The 20,352-nt window shown below is 36.0% G+C and overlaps 1 protein-coding gene across 1 annotated transcript in view; it reads left to right on the top strand.

Annotated features, from left to right (window-relative positions):
- Window positions 1-20,352, top strand: part of DOK6 (docking protein 6) — a 247,241-nt gene that overhangs the window by 146,289 nt on the left and 80,600 nt on the right. Inside the window, exons 4-5 of the mRNA XM_027723126.2 lie at window positions 1,955-2,074; window positions 11,436-11,625. Coding sequence (XP_027578927.1) covers window positions 1,955-2,074; window positions 11,436-11,625 — 310 coding nt within the window. The remainder of the gene's footprint in view (window positions 1-1,954; window positions 2,075-11,435; window positions 11,626-20,352) is intronic.

Here is a 20,352-nt window from a genome sequence, read left to right as displayed (position 1 = left end):
GTATCTTGTAATAAAAGACAGTCAGGGTAGTTGCATGATTTTTCTTAGCTGTGATTTCACACTATTAACACCAACTTGAGATGTTGCTTGTTTGACCAATGCCAGAGATTTCATGATATTAAGTTTGGGAAGTGGAAGGATGAAGCTGGAGGTGAATGGAGGGGCTGTTGTGGCGTGTGTAGGATTTACTCCTTGGACTCTTTACATCTTGGTAGACTGGCAGATACAGAGCTCTCAGATGTACATCAATGGGATGCAATGGAGGACTCAGAAAGGACTGGGAGGTTTTGAATCTTCATATAAACATTTCAACTAATGCCCAAATTGCTCTGAGAACTGAAGCTGGTAGCCCATGGCTTGGACAAGTGTACCCTCTCCTGGATTAGGAGCTGGCTGGAGGGTCGGGCCCAGAGAGTGCTGGTGAATGGAGCTGCATCCAGCTGGCAGCCGATCACCAGTGGTGTTCCCCAGGGGTCTGTGTTGGGTCCAGTCCTGTTTAATATCTTTATTGATGATTTAGATGAGGGGATTGAGTCCATCATCAGCAAATTTGCTGATGACACCAAACTGGGAGGGAGTGTCGACCTGCTGGAAGGCAGGAGGGCTCTGCAGAGGGATCTGGATAGACTTGAGAGATGGGCTGATTCCAATGGGATGAAGTTCAATAAAGCCAAGTGCCGGGTCCTGCACCTTGGCCACAACAACCCCCTGCAGCGCTACAGGCTGGGGACAGAGTGGCTGGAAAGCAGCCAGGCAGAAAGGGACCTGGGGGTACTAATTGACAGGAAGCTCAACATGAGCCAACAGTGTGCCCAGGTGGCCAAGAAGGCCAATGGGATCTTGTCCTGTATCAAAAATAGCGTGGCCAGCAGGAGCAGGGAAGTGATCCTTCCCTTGTACTCTGCGTTGGTGAGGCCACACCTTGAGTATTGTGTTCAGTTCTGGGCCCCTCAGTTCAGAAAGGATATTGAGGTGCTGGAGCGGGTCCAGAGAAGAGCAACAAGGCTGGTGAAGGGACTGGAGCATAAGTCCTATGGGGAGAGGCTGCGGGAGCTGGGGTTGTTTAGCCTGGAGAAGAGGAGGCTCAGAGGTGACCTCATCACCGTCTATAACTACCTGAAGGGAAGTTCTAGCCAGGTGGGGGTTGGTCTCTTCTCTCCGGCACTCAGCAATAGGACAAGGGGGCACGGGCTTAAGCTCCGCCAGGGGAAATTTAAGTTGGATATCAGGAGAAAATTCTTTACAGAGAGAGTAATCAGGCATTGGAATGGGCTGCCCAGAGAGGTGGTGGATTCACCATGCCTGGAGATTTTTAAACGCAGATTGGACGTGGCACTGAGTGCCATGATCTAGTAAATGGACTGGATTTGGACCAAGGGTTGGACTCGATGATCTCAGAGGTCTTTTCCAACCCAACTGATTCTATGATTCTATGATTCTATGAAGAAATTAATTATTCAGACTAACTTGCCAGACACAGACATTCACTACAGCAGAGATGGAAGTTTAGCATTTGAAGATCATTTTATTACTTTTTCTTTGCTCCCAGAAAAATGCTTTAGCACCTTTAGAAATAGAAAGTGCTTTAATAGTTCAAACTCACCTAAAAAGCAGTAAAGAATATTTCAGCTATAGGATCTAAAGTTTTTCTAAATTGCATTTTTTCTTTCAAGAAAGTGTAGTAGAAATATACAGCCTTGAAAATTCATTATTCCTCTTCTTTGTCAACTTGACCTCCTATCCTCAAATTTGGGAATGGAAGATACAGTAAACCCTTTTTAAAACTTCATAAATCAAGGCAAAGAAATTCATGTGGAACTTTACACTAGTGACTCATGTTTCAACACAAGCATACTGTCATAAAACGTATCAGTAGGATACGCTTAATACTTTTAACTTCACTTTTTTATTGGTAAAATGTCAATATGAACAACTTTTTTTTCTGTTTGCCCAGAACTAGAGGCAGAGGAGTGGTGCAAACATCTTTGCATGGAGTGTCTAGGAGCCAGGCTCAATGATATAAGTCTTGGGGAACCAGATTTGCTTGCTGCTGGAGTTCAGAGAGAACAAAATGGTAAGTAACTTTGTATTTGCTCCTAGATCAGTTCTTAGGAACTGTCCCATGTTATCTTTGCTTTTGTTTGTTGTCATGGGGACTTTTGCTATTATCTAGAAGCACATCATTAGTAACTAAACATTTGGGTGTGTTTTTGAAGCTTAATCCTGTTTATTTCTACAAATAAGGATAAATAAATTTCATGCCAAATAGCATATGTAGAATGAATTCATGTCTTCATAGTGATCTCATTTTCCTGTCATGGGAAATAATGACCATGACCCTTCTGGTTCTGGAAATTATGGCCTCTGTGCAGAGGAATAAAACAGCAGCTCTTGTTCTGCAGCCTTTTAAAGACAATGATGAACATATTAACACCAATTTGGACTGCAAAACACATATTTGCTTTAAATTCACACCTGTCTTGAATATTGAAGACAGGATCATCTAAATGTTGTCAAATATGGGTGAAAAGGGCAATGACAGATGCTAGTCAGCACTAAGCCTGAGGTTTAAATCTTCATCTAAGGGCTATTTGGATTAGACACATGCACAGAAAGAATGCTAGTGGGTGAAATATGCAATAACAAAAGAAAATCTGTGATTATCCTGTCATTTAATTCCTATTAATGAATATGAGGGCAACACAAAATGTGCTCATTTATTCCTCCCTAAATTACAGCTCTCAATGATTATTACTGTCTTGATGCTTTTATAAGATGCAATAGCTTTCAACAAAGTAATAACACACACTGCTTCAATGGTCATAAAACATCAAGCCAACTATCATTATAAACAAAATTACATAATTAAATTATAGAATGAATGGCATTATATTGATTATATTGTATTAATTTCTCTGAACCTTATAGCATATAGCACAAAATATACAGAAATCTTTAAGGAATTTTGGTCAAAAAACAGATACGTTGAAATGTGATTTATAAGAAGTTCAAATGTTTGTAAAATTATTTGCCTACTATGAGACACAGAATTCAATTTGTAGTCTCAAACTACTTAACAAAGGGAAAGCTACTAATGTTGTAGGAAAGTGATAATGATCAGACACCACTCAAAGCATCCCATCTGCTGTATGTTCATAGGCCGTAGGTATAAAACTCAATGTGTGCTATTGAAGAGAGAACTTATGTGAGCAGGGGGAGCTCCTTCACAAATGTGATAGGAAATAAATCAAGCCAAAAGTCTGTGATGTGAGCAGACCATTCATGTACCATCCAGCAGCTTTTGGACATAGATGGAAAATATTACATTTTATCATGTTCTTGAAAGAGATCCAGTTACACACACGTGACCTCCAGGCAACATAGATGAAGTCTGTTGTATGAACTAGTCTTGATTCAATTGCCTTAGTCTAGAAATTAATTGCAGTGCTACCAACCAGCATATATGAACATAATTAGCATCTTTATTGTTCTAAGTAAATAAATGAAAGGAAACAAAGAGGCAAAGCATGTATTTGTTGTACAAATCACATGAATAATAATGCATGGAGGGTATCATTAGCTGTATTCTTTTAAAACAAGTGACTGAATACATATAATCCAATATTTGACAATCACGCTCTACTAAATCATTAGTTACAGTATCTCAGACAAATAATTCTGACACCTATCCGCATCCTTCCCTCATCCCCTTGATGCACAACTTTGCATTTTAATAGGCATGCTTAATATTCAAAGTCGTCTTGTTCAGAAGCAAAGCAAATTCTGTTTTGAGTGTCTTTTAATCAACTTGGAAGGAGGGAAAAATACAGAGATTCTTACTATTGGTATGAAATCTACCATTTTGTTCATTTATCTGGCTGTAAGAACCTGCAGTTGCAATCAAATTTCTGTAGCAGATTCCTTTAGTAAAATTGGTTGAGTGGAATCATGACTTCAGTTTATACTTGTTATTTTATTCTGCAAACCTGGCGGTATCATTCCCCATATGACAGTGGTATTGAAAAGGTGAGTAGTTGTAGGGTGGAATCATCTGGTTGGCTATAAAAAATTCAAATTTTTAGTTTATTTTCTTACACATTTTCCCCATATTATAGCTCTTACGCACATGCTATCAAACATTGTAGTTCAAAAGATACCTAAAAACATTTTAAAAGTTTACTGATCTTTTGTTGACCTGAAACTGAAAGGCCAAAGTTAATTTTTGAATTGGAAATTCAAGAAAAGTGGCTATGTGTATGAAGCATCTAAAATTTTGCTGATTGTGAAAGTGGCAGCTGTGTCACTCTCTGAATAATTTTATTTTTTTGTGTTAAATAAAAACTGTACACTGGTATAGTACCTTTGAATGTCATTATTTCAAAATATATTGCAAGTATGACAACTTCATAGAATTCCTCTTGAGTTAGTCAATTTATTGATGTTTATTTGAAACAGAGATGTGAGAATACAGTTTGTAAAACCTGTAATATAACCTCAAAGCCTCAGCATCTAGTTTCATGAAAGTCCTGTTGCCTGAACCATACAAGGACTTTCTTTCAAGTCACTGAACAAAAGATGTCTCTTGATATCTGAGCAAGACCACAGTTTGTAATAAACATTATAATGTCAATGGTTTTTCAATTTTAGATAAATTTTTTTTTACACTTTTAAAAGCTAAGAGAAATTGAATAATGATGTTATACTGTTGATATCTCCATGATATGACAAGTGTTAATACCATTAATCCCACAACAACAAATATATTAACCATTAATTGTATCTCATTCCACTGAGTTTTTTTTTAAATGGTTACTTTGCCCTAAAGAGTTTCTGAAATGTTTAAAATTTAATAAAGATACTTCCTTGGTCATAGAAGAACTAGCCTAATAAGGTGGGATTTTCATGGAGCTGCTTTCCATTTTCCAAGCAATAATATTTTTAATATGCAATGTTCATCTGTTCAACTACTTGCCCATTCTTGTCCTTAAAGGACATTTGCATGGTGTAAAGATATTCACTGAATGGATCAGGTGAAGTGCCTCGCTCTTGAAAAAAACAAACAACAACTTTCTGTTCTGTAAGTTTGTGGTTTAGTTTTTGTATGTGACCACTGAGGGCGCTACCCTCAGTTTGCAACATTAGAAATAATTTTCTTAATTGTTGTTATATATACCCTGGGACCATTAAAATTGCTACATCCTTCTTATATTTTTTTATACTCAAGGAATCACATTTCAGAAAGTACTTGGCAAGGAAAATACGTGTTTTCTATCATTTGTTTAATACCTCTTTTTATTACATCTGAGCCTGTTTCTTGTCCCGCTCTCAGTCTTGAGGTTCTCCTGAGATGAACTTTAGATTTCAGAAGGGAAGACACCTGATTCTCTGTGATAGGAATGCAACAATATGATTTGCAAAAACCCATATTTTTTATAGTTCTGAGTTGTTCAGTAAGTGCTAGTGAGCTCTGTTTTACTTTAGTTGCAGTGTTGCTTGGCCCTCCAGCACCAAGCAATTCTGCAGTGTTGACAACAAAAAGAGGCAAACTGTAAAGCAGCACTGCTTACAGCAGAGAGCTCTAGCTACTATGTCTTGTAGGAAGTAGAGACAAGACATCTAAGCAATTCTTGTGCAAAGCACATCAGTAACAAAAAGCTTCTTGCTGGATTTTACCTCTGTTATTACTTTCAAGAAGTATTACCATAAGTCTTGCTGTGTAAACTCTGATGCAGAAAATTACCCTTAGGTGGTTTTCTTTTTAAATTTAAGGCTCACAACTAATGGCTGCTTAGTTTAGAATGATACGCAGCTTCCAATAAAAGTGAGATGTAAAATGAAGTTTCTGTTGCCATCCAACCATCTCTCCTGCAAATCTAAGAGACTAATATGTGTTCCTCAGTCCTAAAGCAGCAACCTTGTTTCTGTTTAAACTTCTTTTCACACCAAACACAGTTTCTTAGTGCTTATGTATGTCCATTTGGATTATTTGCTGAAGAATTAAAATACAGTATGATAGCAAAATCAGTAAAGGCGTCACCTCCTGATCCTATTCAGATATTTCAGTATAATGGCAGTGAAGCTGTATATGAAATGATAAGACAAATAATAGTACAGAGTTATAACTCCAGGAAAGAAAATCTGGACTAAGTTGGATCTTATAATACTGTTGACTTCTAAGCAATATCCTGTGATACCTACATACACATTTCATAATCCTTAGGTTTCTCAAGCTGCTGCTAAGCAAAGAAATTGTGAATGTAGAGTACTGACTTTGTTTAGGGGAATTGGAAGCTTCCTTTTCAGATCTCAGTGAATTTGGAAGCATTTCCAATATATTCCAAAATGTAATGACAAAAACAAATGTTTGGGTTTTTTAAAATTTTTATCTTCCCAGGTGACATCATATCTAGAATTTGTCCATGCTCACTGCTTCCAATGTGTCATTGTTTTCATTCTCTATAAAAGGAAGCAATTTCTAAGCAGGCATCCAAATGGACAGTGTACAATGACAGACTGTATTTACTGTGAAAAAGAAACCAGAATATTCAAGACAATATTGGTTAAAAAAAGCATTATGTGTAGACTATTGATAAATTCACTCTTTAGGAGCAGGTGCTTCTGTTTTGTGAAGACTCTATTCCTGTTTTTTTTGAACACTAAATAATAGCACTAACAGAGCTGAATACTTGTACTAAATCATATTCTATTAAACTGTACTTGTAAACCTGATTTAAAACCTGAAGAAAATGGGCAAATGGTAAAATGCAAATTTTTAAACTGAAGACAGGACCAGATCCATCTTTTACTGCTACAGCTAGTTTATTGTTACTTATCATGTCTGTGATATCAATATGATGCTTTTCTATTACATGTTTTGGGTTTTTTGATTTTTTTTTTAATTTTACTGCATTATAAAACTAATTTTGATTTTAAAAGTCTAAAGAGTTTAAAAGATAATTGGTTTTTTTGCTTTTCCTCCCTGTCTAATATTTAAATTAATATCCCATAAAATTATTTCCTTCATAAGGTTTTTCTTCTTTCATAACTTTGGTTTTGCCTTCTTTTTTTTATTTAAAAACATTCCACAGGAGTACCAGTCTTGCTTCCTGGATTTTAATTGCAAGAAACTCCTTAATTCTTGTTAGCAAAAATGTAGCTTTTCATAGTGAACAACATCCTTGAATCCTCAGAAGAGGATTATGAGTTATTTCTTTGGGCTACATATTGAGATTATAAAATGTAGCCAAAGCATAGAGACTTCGTAATTACATTCACAGAGCTGACTTGTTTTAGGGCATTTTCTAGGGTCTGTAGAATCTCTGTAATTTAATACATAAAAACACTTTGAATGATTTTGATTCGTCTTCTGTTATCCTTAATCCATTTTCATACATTGGATTTGTTTGTTCATTTTTCAAATAAATGAAACACAGACAGCTTTATTCAGAAATGTAAGGTGTTTACAGTTTAAATGGCTGGTTAATCCAGTAAGACTTCAGATTCTTCTCTACCTTACTGCTTATCACTGAAACAATTCAAAATATTTATCTATGGTAAGCTTCATATTTTTATTGAGATGCTTATAAACATTTTCATGCATTTTTAATGGAAGCAAAGCAGAATATTTCTAATCAAAGGAAAAAAATTATTTCTGAAGTCCTGGTTCCTCACTGTGTACAGCAGAAGTGAAACATTCTAGTAAATCTGACATATGAATGAACACAAAATGTTGTGCTTTCAAGACTTAAAGTTCTCTTTCCACCTGAAAATTAGCCACAGGTGGAAGTGTCATAGGTGGAGGAGTTTATTTCATGTGTAAACTGAGTATTTGCTTTTAAAGCCTGTTCTTATTTATATAGGCCCCACGAACCAGACTGTCTCCTTCCATAAGTAATTTTTTACCAATCATTAAAACTGAAATGAAACCAAGCATCTGGATTACAAGATTGCGATGTCATCTGGTCGATTTTCCAACTGGAGTGATTTAGGCAGAAGAATCCAGTGATAAAATGGCAGAACCAGGATCACTGGGTTTCGATGATTTTTCTTCCCCAGTACAGCAGGAAGGTTGATAGCATTTTGGAGTTGCTGCCAAGTCTCCATCTCAGTCAATATGCTCATTTTAATAAAGACTCTTATGCTCCTATGCCCTGGAAAACATTATTAAGTGTTGTATTCTTGCCAAAGCCCAAATGCTAAACACCTTTTTATGTACAAAGTGTATGATGAAGCATTGCTCTGCTTATTCAAGGAGATGGGAAAGAGCAACTGCTATTCCACTGAGTGGAATAATAAGTGTTGCAATATATCGGCATTTTTTTCTCATCCTGGTTCCCCCAGTCCCTTAACTGGGACTAGGAGGTAGGAGGATAGGGGTGCTGAATGCTGAGGAATTGCACCTGCTCAGTCTCTGTCTTACCTTGTCCAACAATACCACATCTACTTGCTTGGTTTCTTCCATTTCCCTCCTTTCTGGGTCCCTCACTAACTTCATTTGCTTAGTCTTGTTATCCACTGAACTCTTATTATCTCATCCCACTCATATGCAGATGGTGTCTGAACCACAGAAAAGCTAAATGAACTATGGAATGTCATTCAGAAGATCTGGTGTCAGAATTCAACTGGGATTCCCAAATCTGGCTTATGAATATTTGTACTTGCCTGGATAAGTTTAAGGGCAAAACATGCCACTAAAAATTGAATTGACTGTATTACCATTAGCTAATAGATACCTGTTCAAATATTTTCTGAAATTGAAAAATTGGACTCTGCAGGTTAATTAATAAAATCATTTAATAGTATCTACACTTTTCCCTGTCCTCATTTGCCCACTACTCAAAAGTATAGTTTTTGTTCCAAAAGCAAATATATCCATCCCAAATCATGTCCAGCACATATATTTGTACCCTTGGTTTTCTTGCCAATTTGATTACATTCCAAGGGTGCTACATTTTGCCCTGCAGCTGATGTTCACTTTAATCAGACATACTTCCTTTAATCCATGATATCTCACCTTAGACACTGACCTCCCATGCAAAGTCAGCAAATGTCTCCTGACAGTTTGAGGATACCATATGTCCTGACTACCCTTCATGCAATAATATCCTGAAATACTTCAAAGAAGTTGAGCGTTTCATGAGTATCCTGGTAACATCTAAACCAAACTGAAATGTTCTGTGCCTTCAACACAACAGTTTAATGTTTACTTCAGAAAATAATTGTACCTTTTAATTTTATCTGCTGTCAGAGACATTCTGTCAGTGAAGACAGGGAAAGGGAAAGATTTTCATTCTCACGTAGTAGCCCCATTCCCCCATAGATACATTGTGTTATTTCATGTAATGTAAGAGAGAAACATCTTACATGTCAGTCACCTGCATCTTTCTTTCAAATAGAGCAGGGAAGTAGCAATAATATGAATATTGAAAGGACATTTATATAGAGATATATCTAATTCCAGTGCAAGTATAAGTTATGTTTTCTTTACTATTCCCTTCCCAATGTGGTCATCAGCCCATATTCCCATGTGTGAGTCTTTCTATTTACTTTAGTAGGCATTACATTAGACCTCTGCCCCATGAACTCCTCTGAGGGTTGGGAGAAATTCTTTTCAGTGACCTCAGCAGCTTCTGCTAATCTATTTGATCTGTGTGTCAGAAGACTTTTGCACAATGTTTGGACTTTCACATTTGGGACCTTAATCATAAAATGAAACTTTTAGGGCTAACACACCCATTAGTATGACTAATGAGAACTAGGGCCTAGGAGAAGAGGTTGTGACTGAATGGATCAACTGGGGAGTCATTAATAGGACAAAATTAAATTGACTGAAACAGAACAACATTGGGGATGACAAGTTTACTTATATCTATGCAGGGCAGCAATTTTTACTGCTCACCCAGCAGTTCCCTGCTTTCACTACTTCCTTAACCAAACTTTTGCTACTTTATTCACACACACACACACTCATCCGCTTCTAAGATATTTACTTGCAATATTTTGATTCTATTGTCAGACATCTATATATATCAAATGTCTAAAAAATGGAGAAATAATGTCTGTGATATTGGATGTCAAACACATGCATCTAATTTTGACTATTGCAATAAATTTCTCTCACTTTAATTTCAATTCTTTCCTAATTTTTATGAGGACACTGTGAGAAAATTCAGTTGAAATAGTGGATGAAAAGTGTCCCACACCAAACTCTAATTTCTTTTTTGAGTAATTGGAGACAATTTTCCTACAAGTTGCCCCTTTAAAGAGCATTTTCTCAGTATCATTTGTTGAATGAGCATTGCTCATGCTCATACTTTAAATTATTCTTGCTTTTTTGTCAACAACCTTTAGGCAGTAACATTGACATTTTGCATTTCTACCCTTTCCAAAGATGAAAGGAAACTGTGACATAAAAGTTGTGAATCAGCTGCACTCTCCCATATTATACTATTAAGCCTCAATACTGCAGTTCATTTGGAGTTAAAATATAGGCCAGCACTTCCAACTGTAGCACCGGAAATTTAACAGAGTTTTTCACTCTTTGTAAAAGCAACTTACAGAAAAAGAAAATTGCATTTTTATTTAAAATTCTCTTGCTAATAATGTGGTTTACTTCCTTCCATATGAGTTAATTGTCTTTTATATAATTTCTGGGTTTTTCTTTTTTTTTTCCTTTTTTAAGGATTTTTTTTTTTGTGCGTTGCTTATTTTATCACATGCAATTTAGGCACTTCAGAAAATTACTAATGCCCTTGACTCCTACCACAGTAAGTGCACTTTGCAAGGGAAGTGCAGCTGATAGTGATTGATGTCATGACCATACTAATATGTTGTGTTGAATCAGATTTTTCAAGAAAGCAACAGATGATTAAAATTGTTAATTTGACAAATAATAATGTCTTTGGCAAATAAATAGAAACAATGCAAGGGATGTAATTATTAACAAGCTTCAATAAGTAAACCTTGGTTTGCAATTTCAAGGGCAGTTTTTCTGAGAGGCAATATAAGGTTGCGCATATATGTTTTGTCAACATACATATAGTTCTGGTTTTGAGTGAGGAGTCTCTGTCAGAGTTCATGTTATTGTGAATTTTGATTTGTAAAGGGTCATGGACGTTAATGGAAAGATAAAAGAGGATTTCAGTTAAGTTGCTGGGAACGTATGTCCAAGAGGACTATGCAGATCATCTGTGAAAGATATCTCAGTCTGCTGCATCATTTATAATGAAAATGAAATGAAGATGATTTCCCTCTCACTCTTCTCATTTGCACAAGCAAGACTTTTTCAACATCAGTGGGTCTTCACCTCTGCTAAAAGCTAGAAATTTGGCCTTGATTTCTGAACCATCAAAGCTAAAGATTTTATTTCAATTTTTTTTTACCAGTATAAAATCTTGCTTTAACTTGTGATGTCTTACCTTGTGTTTTTTTTCCAGAACGATTCAATGTATATCTTATGCCTACACCAAATTTAGATATCTATGGGGAATGTACAATGCAGATCACACATGAAAACATATATCTCTGGGACATCCACAATGCCAAGGTCAAGCTGGTCATGTGGCCTCTGAGCTCTTTGAGGAGATACGGACGTGACTCAACGTGGTTTACATTTGAGTCTGGAAGGTAAGAGCTAAGGAGATGGAAAAAGAAGAAGAGATGAGCAGAGTTTTTTGAAAAGCAGTCTAATAAGTTAGATTAGCCTCTCATTATAAAACAAGACAGAATAATGGCCTCTCCATAAACTCCTGTTTGCTGAACATTACTTTTTAATATATTCAGCCCAGTCTTTGAAATAAATGTTACTATGTCTTATATTTAAAATGAGCTTAAGCTTCCTCTGACTTTTATTTAACTGTATTGAAATGTCATTCTTAAGGTTTATGCATCTCGCTGTGCTTAAACACTAGTGTGGTATAATTTGAGTACTTTCAATGTAGAAGAAATTAATTCTAAATCATGGAAAAGGTTCATCACACAGTATGAATAGAATAGCTTTTATTACAATGGATATTACTCTTTTTGGATGTTCCTGATGACTGATTGCCACCCTAGAATATAATTACAAGCAGGAATACAGAGAACACTGTAAATCCATAAAAGAACTGGCTCTTTTTTCTGCCTGCAGTTTGCCGTTTCCGTTCTCGGATCAGTTTTAAATGTCCATGGAGCTCTGTTTTGGTTTTTTTTCATATCTTTTTAATGCATTTCATATCTTGCCATTTAGTTCACTGTCTTTTCTTCATTTCTGCACAAAAATTATTCTGCATTTAACACTCCCTTTGGTGGTGTTTGATCTTGTATTTTATGATTCTAGACTATTGTTCTTTATGGTTTGGTTTGGGTTTATTATGGTTTGTTATACTACTTTATGAGAAGCCTGAACTTTCTGAAGCAATCTGTGAAATTACAGGTGTCTCTAAACTCTTGGGTTAGACACATTGTCTTGTTAAAGAACTTTATACACATTTTGATGTATACTTATTCAATATCAATAACAAATGTTCACAAAAGCACAGTTTGTGATCAGAAACAAAAACATAGATCAAATGGACCCTAGTGCCTAAGAAGGTAATGTCCAGAATTCCTCTGCAGGAAGGGAATTACCACTTTACAAGTAATTTGTATATCCAGACTGATGTCACTTGACCACTTTGGTGCTCTGTTACTTTTCTGTGACAGCTTCACAATTAAAAATCTTGAAGGCATCATTACTTTTTTTAAATTTGATCTTTTTAAAGTGAAAATTAGCAAAGCTAACCCATGTTTCAACTTGATTTCAATGATTAAGCTGAGTGGCTTATTCAAATATACAATTTTAGCAAGAATTAGCATTTCAAGCCTCCTACAGTATTTTAATTCCATTTCAAGCCTCCTACAGTATTTTAATTCCATACTAGTATCTGAACATCATCTGCCCTTGCAGTCCATGGACCATGTGACCTGATGAAAAGTGGATTATTTGTCTTTGATCTGATTCCTCCCTTTTTACTTACTTGGGAGTACTTTCTCTATCTGATTTGGAAATGCTTAAAGTAAAAAATAGGGCTAGAGAAACATTAGAACTTCAATAACATCTGAAGGCTATATAGGGCAACACTAATACTCATTTTAAAACCAGTTGTTGATTTGCTTGGGGTTTTATTTTTATTTTTTAATCAACAAATCATCTTTCTCATCTTTCTGAACATGATTTTCTTTGTGCCCTGATCTGCTAGTACCTTAATACAATAAATTCCTGATGCATGGTGTTTTATCAGAAGTGAAGCACTCATCCATGTTTTATGAGAATATTATGCAGTAAAAGTGTTGTTGCTTTAATTTTCCCCTAAGGCTTAAATATTAAATGTAGAAAATTGCTTTAAAGGAAATATTTTTAAATAGGTTCTTATGTTTTAGGGAGTTTTAGCAGATATCCAGTATATGTGTATGAAGTTTGCATGAACATTAAAACCTCAGTTTCATATATTTATTATACATCCTGAGTTTTTGTATTACTTTGTTTGAGAAAATAAATCCCCACCATTAAAACAAATGGACATATTCACAAAGGGATACTATGTTAAATAAATTAATCAAAATGAAGCTTTTTGACAAATTTATCTTTTCATAAACATATTGCTTTGCACTTAAATGGAATATGGATTCAGATGTATAAAACTGAACCTCTCACTTGCCCAGTGAAATGTAATGGCTATACAATTTGAAGAATGTCTAAAATATGTGACGAATGGACTCAGATTCTTTTAATCTGACAGATTTTTCTGTTTAGTTTTGCACTGAGTTGGAGTTTGTAAATATGTATCTTTGGACTATTATGAATTAGACAAGTCCTTGTTTTTCATTATTTAGTGAACCAATGAAAGTATTTCTTGCTCAGTGATTTCCTTAATTTTTTTCTCTATCCAAACTCTGCTAAGATTTATGGGAAGCACAGTTTTGTGTGGCTTTGTTCAATGCTAGATGGAGAGATTCTCATTATTTAAAGTACCTGATTAGGGAAAATCCCATACAATCTATCCATCGATCAGAAAATAGTAATTCACAGCTCCATTAGGCACTACAATAGCTTTGTGTGGATTAATACAGTGCATCTAACACAGTGGATGGAACCCGTGGTAATTCAGAGCACCTGAGGTAAGAGCTTAGCATTTACCTTTTTAAGAGCTAGGCTTTCCACCTGAGCGGTCTTGGACTGGGGTGGGGAGTTGTACTGGCTTTTGCTGTGGTAGAGTTAGTTTCCATCACAGTAGCTAGTATGGGGCTGTGTTTTGGATTTGTGCTGAACACACGGTTGATAACACAGGGATGTTTAGTTATTGCTGAGGGCTTTTCTTCTCCTCAGCCCAACCCACCGGCAAACAAGCTGGAGATGCACAATGAGTTCGGAGTGGACACAGCCAGGGCAGCTGACCCAAACTGCCCAAAGGGACAGTGGGTGTCACACTGTGCATATACCATGTGTGTGTCACACTGGGCATATAAAACAGGGGGAAGAAAAAGGAATGGGGGTCACAATTGGAGTGATGGTGTTTGTCTTCCCAAGTCACTGTTATGTGTGATGGAACACGGCTTTCCTGGGGATTGATGAACAACTGCTTGCCCATGGGAAATGTTGAATGAATTCCTTGCAATCTTCTTCTTGTGCACATGGCTTTTGCTTTACCTATTACACTGTCTTTCTTCACTTTTACCCTTCTGATCCTCTCCTCGGTCCCAGTGGAGGAGTGAGCGAGTGGCTATGTGATGCTTAGTTGACAGCTGGGATTAAAACCACAACAGGAGTTTTAATGTTTAATCATCAATGAGTCACAGGATTTCCTTAATTTATGGATGTGTATAATGTATTCAGACACCTCATTCTCATTATTTTGGGTATTCCATATGTTGGAGACACTGTGCCATTTATCTGCAGTGGTGCTCTTATGTCTCTTGAAACTTTTGGAAATGCTGCTCCATGTACATGGACATTAGTCCTTGACTGTCTCTAAGTCCCTGAAATGGAAAGTGTGTCCTTATGGAACTGCCCACCTAACTGTCCGTAAGGTGCTGTTAATTTGCACAGGATTGCATTAATTACATGCAATCTAAGAAACATGCCAGAAAAGTAATAAAACAGATACAGCTGAAATATCTCGTGGTCCAGATTAAGTGTGAAGACATCCTTTTCAGACTCCTACCCAAGTTACAGGATTCGTTTTGCTGATGTAAACCAAACAATTCATAATAAAGCCATAAACAATGTTTCAAATCTATTCTCTGGAAACTGCAAAAGGCAGTTGTCCAAGATTCCCTTTTAGCAAAATAAGCTGTCTGAAGCACCTTTTTAGGAGCATAAGAAGAGACTCCTAAGAATTCAGAATTGAGGCACTGAGAAAATTAAACACACATGGACTCTTTGTTCCTTTTAAAATGTTCTTTCTTTTGCTTTACCGTAATTCTGCCTTTTACATTAAACAATATTTTCTATGTATGGAAGCTGTCTGGTCAAGTCTACTAATCCTGGCCAGAAGTATAAAAAAAAAAAGCTAAGTCAAGTTAAACATGGTGAGAAAATACAATGAGGGAATGGGCTGTGGAAGCTCCAGCCAAACTTTGTCAAATACTGTGAGCTTCCAGCTGAGTTGAGAGTTTGAGACAGAAGGTTTTTCTTAGATTTTTGAGAACAGAAGGAGCCACAAATCCATGACACACTTCTTTTTCTGAAATATATTTTCTCTTGTTTCGTAGACAAGATGTTGAAATATAAACAATTTCAAGTATTTCCAAGTTGTACATTCAGAACCCCACACACACTAAACTATTCCTTCTTTATTTGTGTTTGATTTGGGTTTTTTCCTTCATCAGAGAAAATGTAATGAAATGTGGTATTCTCTATCATTTCTCAGATCTGGAATCTGTTTCTTTGGTTGAGAAAAATATTAAGCTCAAGCATTACAGAGTGGTGACATGAGAATTTCTCAGATCTTTTTTTTTTCCCAAGACTGATACACTCATTTTCTCAGTTGTAGATACACAGATGCTAGGGTTATCTGAAGCAGAAAGTTCACTGTTTGCTTCAGGCACTACATCTGACTGTAATCTTTCATTTTTCTGTCAGTCCTGTGTGGTGATTTTTGGTGTTAATGTGACATGCATTAGTCAATTAACCCTTAAAGTTCAGTTACAAAAAACATCCTCTTTTTCTCTTATGTGGAAGAGGTCCCTTATGTATGTGCCTCGTGAGACAGCTGTCATGAGACTTCATACGCTGTTGTACCTATAAGCTCAGGTCTATACCTCCTTGAAGAGAAGCCTGCAATTCCTGATAGCTGGTGGATTATCTAAGTAGGGGATTAAGTTCATGTATCATGGGTTTTTCATAGAATTATAAATCATATATTATAAATTATTATAAATATGATTATAAATCATAAGCTTGTAATAGAGTTTGTAAGTCACTTTGGGTTAAGCAGCACTATGAGCACTTGTGCAACTGCAATAAATAAATTTATCATTTCACATAAACATTAGCTCAGAGCTTTCAGTATCCCACACTTAATAGTTAAGTTTGTTAGGATCTTTTTCTTCTGTTACACTTTTGTGATACTTTAAAAAAGCCTAATTACCCATGATGTAAATTTCCTATTATTTTGTTTTATGTTTTCTCACTGTGTCTTCAATTCTTTCTCATAGACTTTTAGGCACGTATCCCTAAAATCTGAAAATAAAAAACTTTCTTTAAAAAGGGAACATTAATCTCTTTTATGTATCCTGCCCTGGATTTTTTTTTTTCAGTAATGACATAGCTCTAATTTTAGGGAAAGTGGCATTTCTTAGCACTAAAAAGGTTTCATTAGTTCCTGCTATTTAGCAGTGCCAAGGTTATACCATAATATGTTGTAATTGTAGTTCCATTCCTACTTTTTTCCATTCCAACTCTCAGTTTGCCTCCTGCCAAATTCTTGGCCTGGAATAAGTTCTGTGTTAGTCATTTGATTCACTTAAACCCTACTTAAAAAGGAGTTGTGTGTTTAACTCATCTAAAGAACTCTTACTCTGTTTGGGATCGTGGTACCTAATCTAAGAACTCTTTTACTGGTGGAAACTAATATAGCTCACTTTAAGTGATTTATAAAGTGCTCATTAAATTTTCTTTCTGACAGGGTTCCTCTCAGACTGCTCTAGCATTGATAAGTCAGAGTGAGTTCCACAAAACTCACATAACAATGACATTCTCCGCAGTATAACTGAATAATGGAAGCAGAGAAAAGAAGGGGTTGCATATAGGTTTCTTTAATCTAAATTTCTGTTTCACCTTACAAAGTGTTATGCTTTTCTTTACTGTTGTTTTGAAAATTCAGGCATAATATACAAACCTACAGAAGATTTTTTCCAACTGACAAAGAATGCCTGAGCCATTCCACTTCGCTGTGAAAGCTAATTTTTATGAGAAAAACAATGGACAAAAAAACCAAAGGACAATATATTGAAAGAATAAAGTTACCTTTATTAATTTTATCAGAAATAGATTGAGGAATCAGTGACTCCTTAGACAGAGCAAGAAGCTCTATAGATGAAGTTGTGTAACATAATAATGAACAAGTTTATGGATATTAAATTGATAGGAATGAGGACATCACTAACTCATTAATTCACCATTGCCTAAGGAGTAATTTTCCTTATGAATTTGTACTGAATGAAACATATGCAGTTAGAAAAACAGTCACCCAAAGTTTGTCCAGTGAACACAAAAGATGTACAACTCAAAAGGAAAGCCATCATGTCTGTGACATCTATAGAAGTGGCTCATATTTGCAGATCCCAGAGGGATTAGCATGAGTTGTCAACTGATCACTAGATATCCAAAATCATTGGTTTAATTCAAATGTTTCAAAGCTTTTAAATGAAATCACTGAGAATTGTATTGTGTTTGCCTAATGTATTAGCAGATAGCATACTTCTGATGATCCTGAGGTAGCATGAACTGTGCCTTTCGGTTGAGTGCCTAATTTGCCTTCTCCCTTCATAACAGTCATGTCATAGTCAAAGAAGGGCTTGTCTTAAAATATTTTGAGACCAGCTGCCATTTAGCTTTCATGTGACTTTACATCCATTCATGAGCCCAAGGGATTTGTCATTTACTTAACTATATTCTAATTGCCTCTTTTTCACACATATGCTCTCCTGTAAGCATGCATTGTTGGATTAATATTCCTGAAGTTCAAAATGGCTAGCAAAGTTTTTGCTGTGTAATATATGAGTGGAGAAGAAGCAGATTAAATAATTCGTACATTATTAATCACATTAGGACTCATTGTTTCAAGTGTACATTTTAACCTTTGAATTCCACAGTAAGCAGCAGCAATAGTTAATCTCATATGGCAGTTCTGGATAACTTAAGATGCTCCAGCAGCATGTCCTTTTCTCTCCAAGAGTCATAATAACATTTAACCTCCTACTTCAACATACAGGAGGACTGAAATGTCTCAGATTTGAAAACTAAAACAATTTAGTTTTAAGTGCCCCATTTAAAAAAAAAATCAACATCTAAACTCCAAATCTCTTAAATACAAAATGCTAAATAGATTTTGCAATGGTCTGCATATAGATACCATTTACAATAAAAGTGTCTATGTTGGCACTGTTTCATCTCTCCCCTAGCAAGCATATTTGCATGAGGTAATTAAAAAGGCTGGAACTTGGCACCTAATTATTTATACAGACAGTGTAAGAGTGTTAAACACTTCACAAAGGGCAATCCAGAAGGCCACATTTTGCCCAGAGAACCATCTAGCCATCAATAATACTAAGCACAAATAAATCCTTTTCTCCAAAGCTTTTGAATGTAGAATCATCGATTGAGGAGAAGGTTTGAAATACCCTCTATGCTGCGGCTCTGTACTGTACAAACATAGAAAGAAGTAATCAAAATGCAAAATGCAAAATTTGCACAAAAAAAAGAGCTTTGTTCGTGAATATGTAGGGAACTGCAAACCCGTACTTGCACGTACACACACAGAGCATTGCAGAAGCATAAAGGGGCCTGCTTTTATACTTTTGTAGGCTTCATTTGTTGTCGGGAACTCTGATTCCTCTGCTTCAGCTGGCACATAGGTTTATTCTAAAGGTCATTTTAGTGTCTGAACAGCTGTTTTTTGTATGTCGCACATGAAAAAATTGCAATGGAAGTTTTATTTTTCTCTCAGGCTTGGGTCTTCATTCTACTGGAACCAAGTTGAGTATAGCTTGACTGCCAATCACTACTTTTGAGCTGAGAAAGCTGCTTTAGCATGGTGGTTTTGGAAGGTTTGCCCAATATCTGTTTAATTCCCCCTGTTCTTTCAGGCAGTATAAATTCATTGTTCTCACAAATAATAAACTCACTTATGAGGAGTGACTGAGGTCACTTGGTTTGTTCAGCCTGGAGGAGACTGAGGGGAGACCTCATTGTGGTCTTCAACATCCTATGTGAGAGGAAGTGGAGGGTCAGGTACTGATCTCTTCACTCTTGCGATCAGCGACAGGACTCAAGGAAACAGCCCAAAGCTGAGTCAGAAGAGGTTTACGTTGGATATCAGGAAAAGGCTTTTCACCCAGGGGGTGGTTGGGCACTGGAACAGGCTCCCCAGGGAAGTGGTCACAGCACCAAGCCTGAGTTCAAGAAGCATTTGGACAACTCTCTCAGGCACATAGTGTGATCTTTGGGACTGTCCTGTGCAGTTGGACTCAATGATCCTGATGGGTCCCTCAGGGACTCAGCACATTCTATGATTCTTTAAAATATCTATTGACATCTTTTTGTTAGCTTTACTAAGCTCTTCTGGAAGATGTGGGTATCCAATAACTTCTATTCTTCAAAAAGGGGTCAGTAGAGTGGTTTTGGTGTTTACTGTCATTCACAGATGGAAAGCAGTTCCAGAAATACTTCTGTATTCTGGACATAGTAGGAGAGTAGAAACTTTATAGTGTAGAATTTTCCATGGTGATTCTTTATTTCAGTAGCTGTATTCTGACTTCATTAGTTGAATGTCATTACCAACAATGCTTTATATGTATGTATATTTATTATACACATTTCCAAAAACAGTTATTATATATGTGATCCCACTGTATCCATGACTGTGTTGGAATATGTAACTGTAGAGGCTACTGGCTTTTTTTTTTCCTATTGCTGTAGGTTTTCTTACAATTTTTTTTTTTTCAAAAATCAATCAATAATCATGAAGATAATTAATATTTCCATCTATTAGCTTAAATAATCACTTATTAATTTCAATCATTATGCCATTAATTAGAAAAAAATTCTGCTCTTCTATAAAAAGCTATTAGTAAACAAAACCAAGACAATAATATTGAAATATTAATGGGAAT

Source organism: Pipra filicauda, unplaced genomic scaffold (genome assembly GCF_003945595.2).
Source record: "Pipra filicauda isolate LSUMZ 115617 unplaced genomic scaffold, ASM394559v2 scaffold61_size3293851_pilon, whole genome shotgun sequence".
Taxonomy (NCBI): Eukaryota; Metazoa; Chordata; class Aves; order Passeriformes; family Pipridae; genus Pipra; species Pipra filicauda.
Note: the sequence above shows the minus strand (reverse complement) of the source record. Positions and strands in the feature narration are given on the sequence as shown.